The sequence below is a fragment of the Biomphalaria glabrata genome, chromosome 10 (assembly GCF_947242115.1).
Source record: "Biomphalaria glabrata chromosome 10, xgBioGlab47.1, whole genome shotgun sequence".
Classification (NCBI taxonomy): Eukaryota; Metazoa; Mollusca; class Gastropoda; family Planorbidae; genus Biomphalaria; species Biomphalaria glabrata.
In genome coordinates this window covers 38,797,260-38,810,195 of record NC_074720.1, presented here as the reverse complement: position 1 = coordinate 38,810,195, position 12,936 = coordinate 38,797,260, and the positions used below count along the sequence as shown (strand labels likewise).

Genomic DNA, 12,936 nt, shown 5'->3' with positions numbered 1-12,936 from the left:
AAATTATACACAGCTTTTCCCTTGTTACGACAACAAATATGCTAATAAACAATATTGATAATAAATAGACCTTTTTAAATTAAAAAGATTGAAAATAAGAATGTCGAAATGGCCAAAAATTAAGATGGATATATGACTATTGGATTTTTAAGACTTGTAGTCTCCCTTTAGTTAGAAGCGGAAGTGCCACGTGTGTCGCTGTCATCAAACAAATACACAACAAAAATGGCGATCTCTTTACAGGAGAAGCAAATTAATGCTTTAAAGCGTATGCTAAATTTTAACCAGCCAATTACCAAGGCAACTAACGCAGAACCCCAGTGGAAAGTTCTTATTTATGATAGATTCGGTCAGGATATTATTTCGCCTTTATTGACTATCAAAGAACTTAGAGATATGGGTGTAACGTTGCATTTGAGTCTTCACTCAGATCGCGACCCTATTCCTGACGTTCCTGCCATTTATTTTGTGATGCCAACCGAAGATAATATCCAGCGTCTTTGTAGAGATTTCCAAAATCAACTCTACGAATCCTACTATCTTAATTTCATTTCTGCCATTTCTAGACAGAAATTAGAAGACATTGCACAGGCTGCTCTACAAGCCAATGCAGTACAACAAGTTTGCAAAGTTTTTGATCAGTATTTAAACTTTATATCACTTGAAAATGAATTGTTTACACTAAGGCACCAAGACAGAGACTCTATTTCATATTATGCCATAAACAAAGGTGATGTCAAAGACACTGAAATGGATGTAATAATGGAAAGCATTGTTGACAGTCTATTTTCTGTGTTTGTTACTATGGGAGTTGTTCCAATTATTCGTTGTCCCAAAGGGAATGCAGCAGAAATGGTTGCAGAAAAGCTAGATAAAAAACTTAGAGAGAATTTACGTGATACCAGGAATAGTTTATTTACTTCTGATGGTGTTCCAGGGCAGTTCAGTTTTCAAAGACCACTTCTAGTTATTTTAGATCGTAATCTAGATATGGCCACAATGCTTCATCATACATGGACTTATCAGGCTCTTGCTCATGATGTTTTAGACCTTAAGCTGAATCGTATTGAGATAGAGGAAATTATTGAAGATGGCTCCCATGCAAGCTCCCCTGCAAGAAAGCCCAGAACTAAAAAGAAAGTTTATGATTTATCAGCTAGGGATAAAATGTGGATGGCTCAAAAGGGCCACCCATTTCCAGAAGTTGCAGAGGCTGTTCAGGAAGAATTAAATAACTATAGGCAAGAAGAAGGTGAAGTTAAAAAGTTAAAGGCTGCTTTAGGATTAGAAGGTGAAGACGATACTGCAATAAGTATGCTTTCAGACAATACAGCAAGGCTTACATCAGCTGTTACATCTCTTCCAGAACTGTTGGAGAAAAAGCGTCTTATTGATATGCACATGAATATAGCCACTGCTCTACTGGAGCAAATAAAAGCCAGGAAGCTTGATACGTATTTTGAAACAGAAGAAAAAATGATGAGCAGAGCCTCTCTAAATAAGTCGCTTATGGATATCATTTCTGATCCTGAGGCTGGAAAACCTGAAGACAAAGTTCGTCTTTTCATCATCGCACTTATTTGTGGTCCACCAATGTCTGAAGCAGAAATAGACCAATACTGTGTCGCACTGCAGGGTGCCAATTGTGATATTTCTGCTGTTCAGTATGTTCGGCGTTGGAAATCTTATTCAAAATTGCAGGCTCCAGCTAGTCAATACACAGGAGGTGGCATCAGCTCAACTAGCATGTTTTCTGGACTGTTATCTAAAGGATCTCAATTTGTCATGGAAGGGGTTAAAAATCTTGTAGTTAAAGGCCACAATCTCCCAGCTACAAGAATTGTTGATGCCTTAATGGATTTGAAATCACTGCCAGACAGTGAAGACTTTCGTTATTTTGATCCAAAACTGTTAAGGGCAGATGCTACATCTGTGCCAAGAAACAAAACTCCATTTCAAGAAGCTTATGTTTTTATTGTTGGTGGTGGTAACTATATAGAGTTTCAAAATCTCATGGATTATGTGAAATCTAAATCAACACCTTCTATGCCGAAAAAGATTGTGTACGGTTGTAGTGACTTGGTTAATGCCTCACAATTCTTGAAGCAATTATCTCATCTTGGTCAGGAAATTTAATTATTAGGAAATTTATAATTTATAAAAAATTTAATTAGCTCTCTATTTCACCTTCTATATAAAATTGTAATGCTCTTTGATTTTAAAAAGCCATTCAGTTTTGATGATGTTAAAAATTAAAAAAAATTGTGGAGGATTAGCATGTGATATTAATATTTTATATAAATGATTTACTGTATTTGAAATATTTCTGTAAAAAGACAAATTTGACATTATAGTTGAATATAGATGGTACTTTAAGCAGATGATACTTAGCATTAAATTTTCTTTTTCATTCATTCTCAGCTAGTGCTCAGTTGTGAGAAAAGAACAAATGTGTGGGGCAATGGTATATTGTCTTTTTTTATTATATCATTAGTATACGTAACTCACAAGGGTCATGTACTGTCTACTTTGAGCATGTCTAAGATTTTATTTAAATTTCATTGGTAGAGTCCAAGTTGTGTTGCCTTCTGAAATGAAGGTGTCTGTATTATTAATTGTTGTTTATCATTCTTTGGTATGATGTTGAAGTCAAGCTACCGACCATTAATCTAAATGTTTCAGAAATTAAATCTGTGTGTGACTGGATTTTCTCACAGTGGATGATGCTTGGACATTTTAGGTAGTTTCACAAACAATTTTAAGCTTATTGTTAGATGTGCACCAAAAGAGATGGTCAAGGATATCAAGTTAATTGCCCCTTGTAGGCCCAGCTTTAAATCTAAGAGATATCTTATTTTATTTTAAGGGATATTAAAGGGTGCCATTGTTCTTGATCAGCAACCTCATTAATAATTGGTCACGGAAACAGCTAAACCAAACTGCCTTGTCCCAATAATTTCAAAGTCTTTATATATATATTAAGTCTGACAAGGTCAGTATAGTCTTACTTGATTAACTAATTTGTTAATTTACTAGCACTACCGGTACAATGTTAATGGTACTCGGTATCCTTCTTAGTACTGGGTACAATACACTTGAACTCGTATAGAAGAATATTGAGGTTTAAAGGCACCCTACAAAATATTGTTAAGGCTATGGTTGAATTTTCTTTTGTTACTTACTTTTATGCATATTTTCAGTTGTGATATATGTTGTGTTTTTTTCTTCTCTTTTATATACAGTTTGTTCTGATATTTGCCCGTCTAATGTATTGTACATTAAAAAAAAACATTTTGTGGCACTTTATAAAAAAAATAAATCTTAGTACAGCTCACTCGTCTTAATGATTGCAGATTAAATTAAATTAATTTTAGTAGGTACATTATGTTACTCCATGAAAGACTGTACTTGCTTTAGTATTTTGTTTGGACATTTTATCTCTATATTTCAGACATTAAAGATTTTCACTATGTGAAGGCTTGAATTTGACTCTGATAAAGAAAAAAATGAGTAAAAATAGTTAAAAAATTGTGTCCAGTTCAATGCAAGTAAACCTTTGAGATGATGCCCTACTTTATTAAGCACACTTTTCTAATTACCTACTTGAAACAAACAATTTATTGGCAGATATAGAATATACATTCATTGAGTCAATATGTTGTATTCCTTGAACAGCTTGGCGTCTGTTGAGTAAAATGTTGAAACTGTGAATGTTTCAGGATTAATCTTGGTAACAAAACTTAGCATTTTGTTATTTACTCTATGTTTATTACTAGTTCATAAATATTTGTATTTGTAATAGATATTTACAGGTACAGCATTTTATGTTTGTTTCAATTGAAGTTTGTATTTTTACTTAAAGCTTTATTGTAGAATATTTAACTTTTTATCTTTATCTTTGAAACTTTTGATATTCTGGTACACTGAGTGTGAAACTAGTGTTACAGAATCTTGAACCCCCTCCCCCATTCTGGTGTTATCTTGGTAACATTGAATGAAATTAAATTGGGTTCTTTGCTAAATGTCACTATCAGTTCTCTTAAGTTAAGTACACTGTAAATCATCTGTTCTTCCAAGTTTTGATAGATAATTTTGCTGTCAGAAAAACTGATCAGTCAGCGTGTTGACAGCCTTTCTTGTACTATCATCTATGTTAACTGTTAGATCTATTCTAGACCAGAATTTCTTACACTGAGTCCAATTGATAGGTTACATTATAAATACAGAATCAAATAAGTGATGCAAAAACTGAAAAAAGTAATAATTTTGAAAAAAAAAACAACAAAACTTTATTAGCATTAAACAACACACAAAATTGCAAAATGTAACTTTTTTCCCCTTTGAAATGTGGGTGTATAAAAGTTACTTGACATTTAAATTCAGTTTAAAAGTGCCAAACATTATTTTTTATCAAGAAAAATATCAAGAAGAGAAAACTAAAGGAATATGAAGGTATTCTGATGAAGAACAAAAAAAGCCTTTCCTTCATCAATCTCTAACAAGTACAAGACATGATGAAGAAAACTTCCACTGATTTCAAACATTACATGGACAGTTGTGAACTTCTGGACTTGGAAATTATCATTTTTTTTTTCTTAAATAATACAGTAATAAAAAAAAACTTCAATTGGCTAACAATCCCAGTTTTGCTTGGGAAGTGTTGTGGGCCAATGTAGCAGTGGAACTGTGGTTCAGTGGGAGGATCTTGGTAGTGTTGTTTTCACTCAATCAACCCAACTTTTTTTTTGGTCCTTGACCTTTCTCCTCCTGAATACTGTATTTAAATACAAGTATCCATGTGTTAATTCAATTGAACTCTCCTAAGTCATTTCTTTTCCTGGCTGATTCACGCAATCTCTTCTAATGGTACTAGCATAAGGTTGTATTGTCATTCCCCCTTTTTTTTTTCTTTTTTTTTTAAATCTTAATTATAAACCAAGAGCTGATACATTTCTTGTAATATTTTATCTAAAGCCCAGGATGTGATGTTAAAAACATTTTTATTTGCCCTGGAACATGGGGCTTGTAATTGTCAAACGGTAAACTAAAAAACTTTATTACTATTATGGAATTCTCTTTCATTAGCTTTAATTTATATCCACCAAGCTGATAAGTTTATTTCAAGTGTTAAAACCTAAAAATAATAATTATAATACAAAGGTAGATCTACAAAGTGGCCATACTTTAAAAAAAAAAAAAAGAAATAAACATTCTTATAAAGAAATAATTTTAAACAAAGTATTCTATTCTATTATAAACCATAGTGAACAAGTGAAAATAAAATCTAAAACAATCTCATGAATTAAATATAATACTGTGCGTAATGTGATGGAGAAGGAAAAAAATAATGAATTAATACTGTCAGTGAAGAGCAGAAAAACTGCTGCAAATGTTAGCAGTATCGATAGTGTCCCTTGCGTTTGGGATTTGGCGCCAAACGTATTTTCCTCTGGTTATCATTGTCAATTACGGGCACTGAAAGTAAATAATTATTTAAAATGTATCAAAGTAGTATAGTAGCCTATCATGTTTGTCTGACCCGAACTTTTGTTTTTTACAATAACAACCAATGAAATAAAAGCTAATTTAGGCCTGGAAACAAATGTAAACATGTCAAACTACTAAAAGTCAGTCTATAGTCTATATAAATAGGCCTACAAATACATTTTATTAGGTTTTACAACTTTAAGCGAAGACATATCATCTGAGCTTAGAAAAACTGACATTTTTAATTTCCTACCATACGCAGAAGTATGAAATTTTGAGAATTACAATTATAAAATATGATATACCAAAGCCTTTTGTTTTTAAAACAAGTGCTTGGAAATACAAAGAGAGATCATCTATGAAGCAAAATGTACGTTGTGAAGCAACAACTATGCATTTCCAAGGAAAGTCACAACTTTATTTACTTGGAGATTTTCATAAAATGGAGGTAAATCCATAAATAGCAAGCATTTTGATCACCCACTTGAATAGAATACCAAAGAATTGATAAACTATACATTTTTAAAGCCAGCTAGGTTTTTCCACTCTTGTTGCGCAATTAAATTAACAAAATGTAAAGAGAGACTTATTATACCGTGTGAAGTTCTAAAGTAGAATAAACTGAGGCTTGTTTATTGCCTATCATTTTAAACACAGTTTTTAGTGCATCACATAAGTCCCTTTTTTCCGATTGTGATAGTTATTACATGATTTTGCATCGATATAATATTGTCAATTGTAGTCAAACTGAATTTCTATTTGATTGGATCAATAAAATTATCATATCTTATAATTTTGATTAAATTTTTTATACTCAGTGTGGCCAACGAGCTAGTAATTCTTTTCCCAACGATACACATCAACTTTCAAATTACTAAGAAAATAGTTAGAGCCGTTTTCGAGAACTTGGGCGCCCGCAGGATTTTTTGCAGGGGGGTGCAAGCTGCCACACATGGCTCAAAGTCGTATTCTCAACTTTCTTGTTATAATATTAAAGAAAAGAACAGCCCCCCCCCACCCCATTCGGGCCCTCATACCTAATCGATATTAAATGAACAATACATTTTTTTTCATGAAATAAAAAAATACGAAACTAAACACGTGAACAAAGTATTCACTGTACAACAATGTTATCTTTATCCCTGAGGCCCATGCTTCGATCAAACAAAAAGCTGCAAATGTTGACTGTGGTTGCAGAAACTGTCAATAACTTTACCTATGAATTGCTTTCCGTCGTGATGGACAAGCTGGCGATGAACGCGTATCGCGCAGTTTTGATATTCTTCTTTGCATTGCAGCTTTTACATCGTTTTAGGTTGAAAACAAAAAAAAACAACAAGTTGAACTGACCATTAGTATTGCTCGAAAAGCGAGACGTAATGAAGAAACTTAAGAATTAAGATATGTGATGTAAAGCCGTGTTCTTTAATAACTCCCAACATCCAAACATGTGGTTGTTTCTCAGTGTGTCTGTCGACTGCGAATTCTCGGCAGCAGCGACTCAATATCCGGTATCACGTTTTTTTCTGCCAGCAGTCTCTCCTTCCTCAAGATGACACCTCTGACGTGTTCCTCGGGATGGTCAAGTTGGTTTTTGATTATGCCATTAATGTGACTGCTGATGTGCTGTTGAGCGGCCACTATGTTAAGTTGGAAAGACTGCAACACCATGGAAACTGGTTCAAGAACAGATGAATAATTGACGACAATGAAAAGATGCAACTTCTTGTGTGACTAAAGAGGCCAATCCTTTGTACTTTCACCCTTCTTTCTACTACTTTTAGTAGCCTATTGTGAATGGCACCCGCAACCCAGGACCTTCCTTTAATGCTCGCTCTTCATGTGGATCTATCCAGTGCCACTTTTCCCAGCTGTTAAGTTACACTTTATAATATTCTAATGATAGGCCATTAGATTTAGACTTAGAAGCAAAGTTTTCCTGAACATAAATTTATTAAACTCTTGAATCAATAAAGCATGGGCACCCGCAGGGGGGTACATGGTTGTGCACTTGCACCCCCCTGGATTCTGACTAAATCTCCATCTACGTAAAAAAATAAACAGATCTGGAAGATGTATTTCATTATAAAATTTAAAAAAAAAGGCTAAAATGTGGCTACTCAGAATTCAGAGGCGCGCACGTACATGGTTGGCCATCCATTCCATACTTATTTCTACTACTACAGTGGAAGCACTACTTGTTCCGTTGCTAGAAGTTAATGTACACTTTGGTTTCTTATAGTTATAATGTTTTTTGTTTGGTGTAATGCACAAATTGTAAGACACATTTCCATACGGACAATAAAGATTATTTTTATTATTATTATTGATTTGATGGTGCGAAAAAATGGCTACAATCCAGGGGGGTGCAATTTCAACCACCCAGAAAGTTTTGCCCATCCACCCATTCCGATATGTGACTTGAATAGAGGAATTATTAAAATCATTGCAAAACTGGCCCTAAACTGGAACCCACTGGGGAAGGGGAAGACCAGAAGACCAAAGCAGACATGGTGGAGATCAGCAGACCATGAAGCAAAGATGACAGGATGGACATAGACCAGTCACCAAGCTGAGGGGGATTACCCAGAGCAGAGTCTGATGGCGAAGTGCAGTGGCGGCCCTTTGCTCCCCTGGGAGCCACAATGATTAAGTCAAGTAAATTCTCTCTCGAGAGACAAAATGGTCCGTAATAACGACGAGCACGGTCTAACTTTAGCATGACATGTTGATGTTGAATGATGATGGTGATGTTGAAAGATGATGATGATGGATGTGATGAACAACGAGAAGGACACGTTCCCTTACATACTACACCTTGCTTGCTAGCGGCGTACTCTTGCTGGGTAGGCGCGTAAGGTGGCTGCAGTGCGCGCCTGGCGCTGAGTGGTGGGGTCACGTTGAAGTCTTCCTGGTCGTACAGGCTGACCAATCCTGGGAATGAAGAAATGACGTCACACTAAGTGGGAACTCGAAATATAACACTAAGAGGGTTGAGCCGAGACCAGTCGTCACTGTAGGCCTGGATATTGACCTGTGACGTGGCAACCTATGGTCAGGGGAGACCAATAGGTTGTTGGATGGCTCGTCTCGATGTTCCCGTGTTAGAAATATGTAAAACAATACGTTAATGACGTGTTTCGGACAGTGTGTTAGGCGTTTTAACGATGTGTTAGGCTATGTATAAGGAGTTTGTGCGTGTTTCCTAGGTGATTATGAAAGCAATCATTTATTGTTAGTTGTTAGGGAGAGCGAGAGAGAAAGATCATTAATTTAATGTTAGTCTCGTAGAATGATGCAAGATAAGCGTTGCTGTCGTAAGCCATACTACTCCAGGTTACCAGACTGTAAGGACGTGTTTTTATTGTGAGTTAGATTTGTTTAAAATATACGTTCATTTCGAGTTGAATTGGTCTCTATTGTAATAAAATGTAAATTTAGTTTTATTCACAAAAGAAGTCAATCAAGTTCTATAATTCAAAATATAAAAGCCTAAATATTTAGTTGTCTGTTAGCCATATGTTGCTATAAGTCGACGACGAAACAATAATTCTTTTGTGAAAAAAATCATACATTAAAACCTAATAACTAATTTCTGTGCTAAAGATAATAGAATCAAGAACCATAATACGAGAACGTAACCCACACATTGTTACCTATCTTGCCCATCACAAAATAGTAACTTATGAATCAAGCGAAAAAATATTCCTACATGCAAAGCAAATATATTAAAAAGAATCCTTTTGTAAGGGAAAGAACTCCTCACCTACAACTATATTTCTCAATAATTTACAAGTTATTTCCATTATTCAATATCAAACAAATAAATTAATTACCGATAATTAATTGACAAATTGGTTACTTTTTAAATTGATTCATGTATTGTCAGGTTAAATAAATAATAGTTTAAAGTTTCAACTTGATCCGAGAGTGGGTGTAGGAGAAAATAACATGTTCAACTATCTGATGGGACGAAACCCTAAATATTTCGCCGTATCTGTAAATACTGAATGATTAATTCCCCTTTGTTGGTTTCAAAGAAAATAATTAATTACCAGTGATTACTTTACTAACTGATTAATTTTGTTTATTGATTCACGTTTTGTCTATGCCATCGAATAATTGTGCAAAATTTCAACTTGGTCCGAGATTGGGTGTGGGAGATATAACGTGAACAAACTTTTTACCAGACAGACAGATAAAGTGAGTGGATATAAAATTTGTAAAAAAAAATTACATGAAGCTTTGTTTCACTAATGCCTAGACCTGCAAAATGTGTGTTTAACTGACTGTAAGTTAGTACATTCCCTTTTTACGTTTTATGAGCTTTAGATAACTTTAAATGTTCAGGTGATTGGTGACAGAATATACATTTACATAACTTTTGGAAAAATAGCAGCCTTAATGTACAAAACAATAAAGGTTGCACATTGTCGCATAATAACCAATTTCATAAATAATTTCATAATTTCACACTCATGCTCTTGAGTGTGGCGCTGAACTTTTGGCTTTGACAGCAACCAAACATATTCAGTTTCAATATAATTCCCAGTAAAAGCATGACCTATGAACAATTTCGGATATACATATTGCCAGAGTTCTGAAATCTCCTTTTTCTAGTGATAAACATTTAATTGATCTCGTTCTGACAATTAGTTTAGGCGCATATATTTGCGACGATGGCTTCATGAACTGTGGCAGGTATATTCCAATGAACAGCGCAAATGATCATGAACTAGACCAGTGGTTCCCAAACTTTTTTGTCTCGTAGACCCCTTGCCATGTTTTCCATTCTTCGGTAGACCCCCTGCATTTTTTGGAAAATTCTTCAACTTTATTTGTGTTTTTCTCACTGATTTCTAGGCCATTCATTGATGAAATTCAAATTAAAATGAAGCAAAATAAGATTTAATATGCATTATAGGAATTGACTGAAATGCCTATTGCAGTATTCCCTAAAGTTCGTTTATTATTTTCAACAATTATTCATTTTTTAAGGGGGGGGGGGAGGGGTACTTAGATTTACGAAAATTATTGAAGGGGTACGCATATTTGGTATATGTTGAAAGTTTGGGAAACACTGGCCTATTGGATAGCAAGTTTGTGTAACATTTCTACATTAGGGTTCAATTTAGTTAGATTTAATGTCTCATAACTTCTCGATTAGATGATGTTGGTTTTAAATTTGAAAATTAGGAAATTTCATCCAATCTATTGTATGCTTCATTATTTAATCCTCACAAGAAACTTTGAGATTATGCCTTCGTTTTGATCAAATTTAGGTAATCACCTTGTAGCGTAATTTATGAAATAAGTCGGTTAAAATTGGATTTTTAGCACCCAAGAACTCAAGAAATAAATATTGTCAAACATAAGCCTTTCGACAACTATCATTCTTCATTGTGAAGGATCGATTGATCAAAGTTTCAGGCAATGAGCAGTTCTTTATGGATTTCTTGATTCATAGCAAAAAGAAAGCATGATAATAATAACACTATATTATCAGGCAAGGTTAACTAGTCCAGCTTTTTTTTTTTAGAAGTATGTCTTTGGAAAGTAATTACATAAGAACCTATCAGTTTCTTAACTCCTCTTACCATTACACCTTTGAACTGTATTGTTGTTTAGAGAAATTTTTACTATGATATCAGATGTGTGTGGATTTTAATAGTGCAGTTTTCTTGAGTTTGATATAGGCCTAAGAAAAAATATTGTAAGACACTCACAAACCTCTTTTCTTTTAGGATCTTTAATCAAACATTTTGTTCTACTGTTCTGAACTAAAAGTGTTGAAAGTAGGCTATTTCAAATCTCAATCTATTTTATCATGTTGTCATTGTCTCAAATGATGTTCCAGGTTAGATAGTTTCATTGTAACTTAGCTTAAAACTTTGTTACAGAAAAAGCACATATGAAATGATTTGTTCGACAAGGACGAATACAACAAATGACTAGTAACCAACACTGTACTTTCTACAGTTCTTTTTAACAAGGCCATGTACAATGTTACTTTCATGTATTTGAAATAAGATGTTAAAATTTAAAAATAAAAAAAAACTCATTAGACTAAGAGAGTTACAATTGAAAGGATTAACTAAGGTAAAATCATTAATCGGAAATGAAATTTAAAGTCATTACATGCTTAAATGAGATCCACTATAGTAGACCCCCATTTACAGGTCATAGACCCCCAATTTATTTTTTCACTTCAGTAGACCCCTTGGAAGTCCTCGTAGACCCCTGGGGGTCTATATAGACCACTTTGGGAATCACTGAACTAGACTTATATATAATTTCTCGCTAACTTTGACAACTCTATGGCCAGAACGTGGATCCGTTAACATGTTTGTCTTGTGTGTAATCGAAAACATGATCTGAATGGAGTATCGATGTCAAAAAAATAATTAAAAAATCGCTTAGTTTAGTGAATATTCGTTGCATAAATTTAAAATAGGACTGAAAGAACAAAGAAAACAAAGAGAACAAGCAACAACATTGAAATTTGGCATTTACCATCAATGAAACAAAGTCTTGAACCAGTAAAGGCCTGTACCTCCTTGATATGTCGCCAAGTTCCGCCCATTGCACCTTCTCTTGCCCTGTGGAGTTAACGGAGTTATCTTATACTAACGGAGTAACGGTCTTATATATATATATTTATATAAAATTTAGCAATATGACGGGTTTGGTAAATGGAATTTAATAAGACTGCTACATTATTTCATTTAATGCTGACTTTTAAAACTATTGACTCAGTTTGAGAGGACTAATCAGTCATAACTTTTTAGATCTGAGTCTTGTTACGCTTACATTATGAACAACAATATTATTATTTTTACTATTATTATTATTGTTGTTGTTATTTTGATAGACAAGACGGCGATTTCAATCCCCCAGATTAACTGCTTATCAACAAAATAGAAAAATAAGCCTAGTGAACAAAAAAGGAACTTTTACTGAAGGTATTTAAAGCCTACCTGGGCAACCCTGGATTAGGGTATCGGTAAGCTATTTGAGATGCCAGTTCACTATAAGATCTTCTAAGCTCACCCTCTCGTTCCGTCTGCTCAAGAGTTCTGCCCTATAATAAAGAAACGGCATGACATTTTAAGATGTCAGTTTCATAAACATAGCAGACAGAACTACATAGGTCATGTTTCTAAACATATACACTATACCAGTGTTTCCCAAACTTTTTCCTTAGAGGAACACTTCGCACATTCTGAGTGATCAGCCAACTATTCAGGCCTTCCGGAACACTAGGGTCCCGAGGAACGCAGTTTGGAAAACGCTGAAATATACTATAACATCACATTATTTTTTTTTTGGTATGGTTAAGAAGACATTTGGTTGTTTTTGGCGGAGAACTGTAAATAGTAACCTTTTTTGTGTATCTGTACAGGGCCGGTCTTAGATAAATGGAGGCCCTAGAGGAAGTGAATTTTGTGA

General features: G+C 34.2%; 2 protein-coding genes across 6 annotated transcripts in view; one reads left to right on the top strand and one right to left on the bottom strand.

Moving 5' to 3' along the window:
• Positions 1-184: 184 nt before the first annotated feature.
• On the top strand, positions 185-3,743 carry LOC106051062 (sec1 family domain-containing protein 1-like). The gene has a single exon (XM_013206190.2). It carries the CDS (start codon positions 226-228, stop codon positions 2,134-2,136), a length of 1,911 nt encoding a protein of 636 aa, XP_013061644.1. The 5' UTR covers positions 185-225; the 3' UTR covers positions 2,137-3,743.
• Positions 3,744-4,277: 534 nt separating this feature from the next.
• The window catches only part of LOC106051058 (uncharacterized), a 61,953-nt gene continuing 53,294 nt past the window's right edge, over positions 4,278-12,936 (bottom strand). For 3 of the 5 annotated variants that reach the window (XR_008780013.1, XM_056043043.1, XM_056043044.1), the window contains 4 exons: positions 12,465-12,568; positions 12,001-12,086; positions 8,296-8,421; positions 4,278-5,475 (listed from right to left, as the gene is read on the bottom strand). Coding sequence is in view for 3 of the 5 variants with exons in the window: in XM_056043043.1 (XP_055899018.1) it covers positions 5,393-5,475; positions 8,296-8,421; positions 12,001-12,086; positions 12,465-12,568 (399 nt within the window). In the remaining 2 variants the exon portion in view is untranslated. The remainder of the gene's footprint in view (positions 5,476-8,295; positions 8,422-12,000; positions 12,087-12,464; positions 12,569-12,936) is intronic. The other 2 variants (XR_008780014.1, XM_056043045.1) reach the window with 1 other exon arrangement.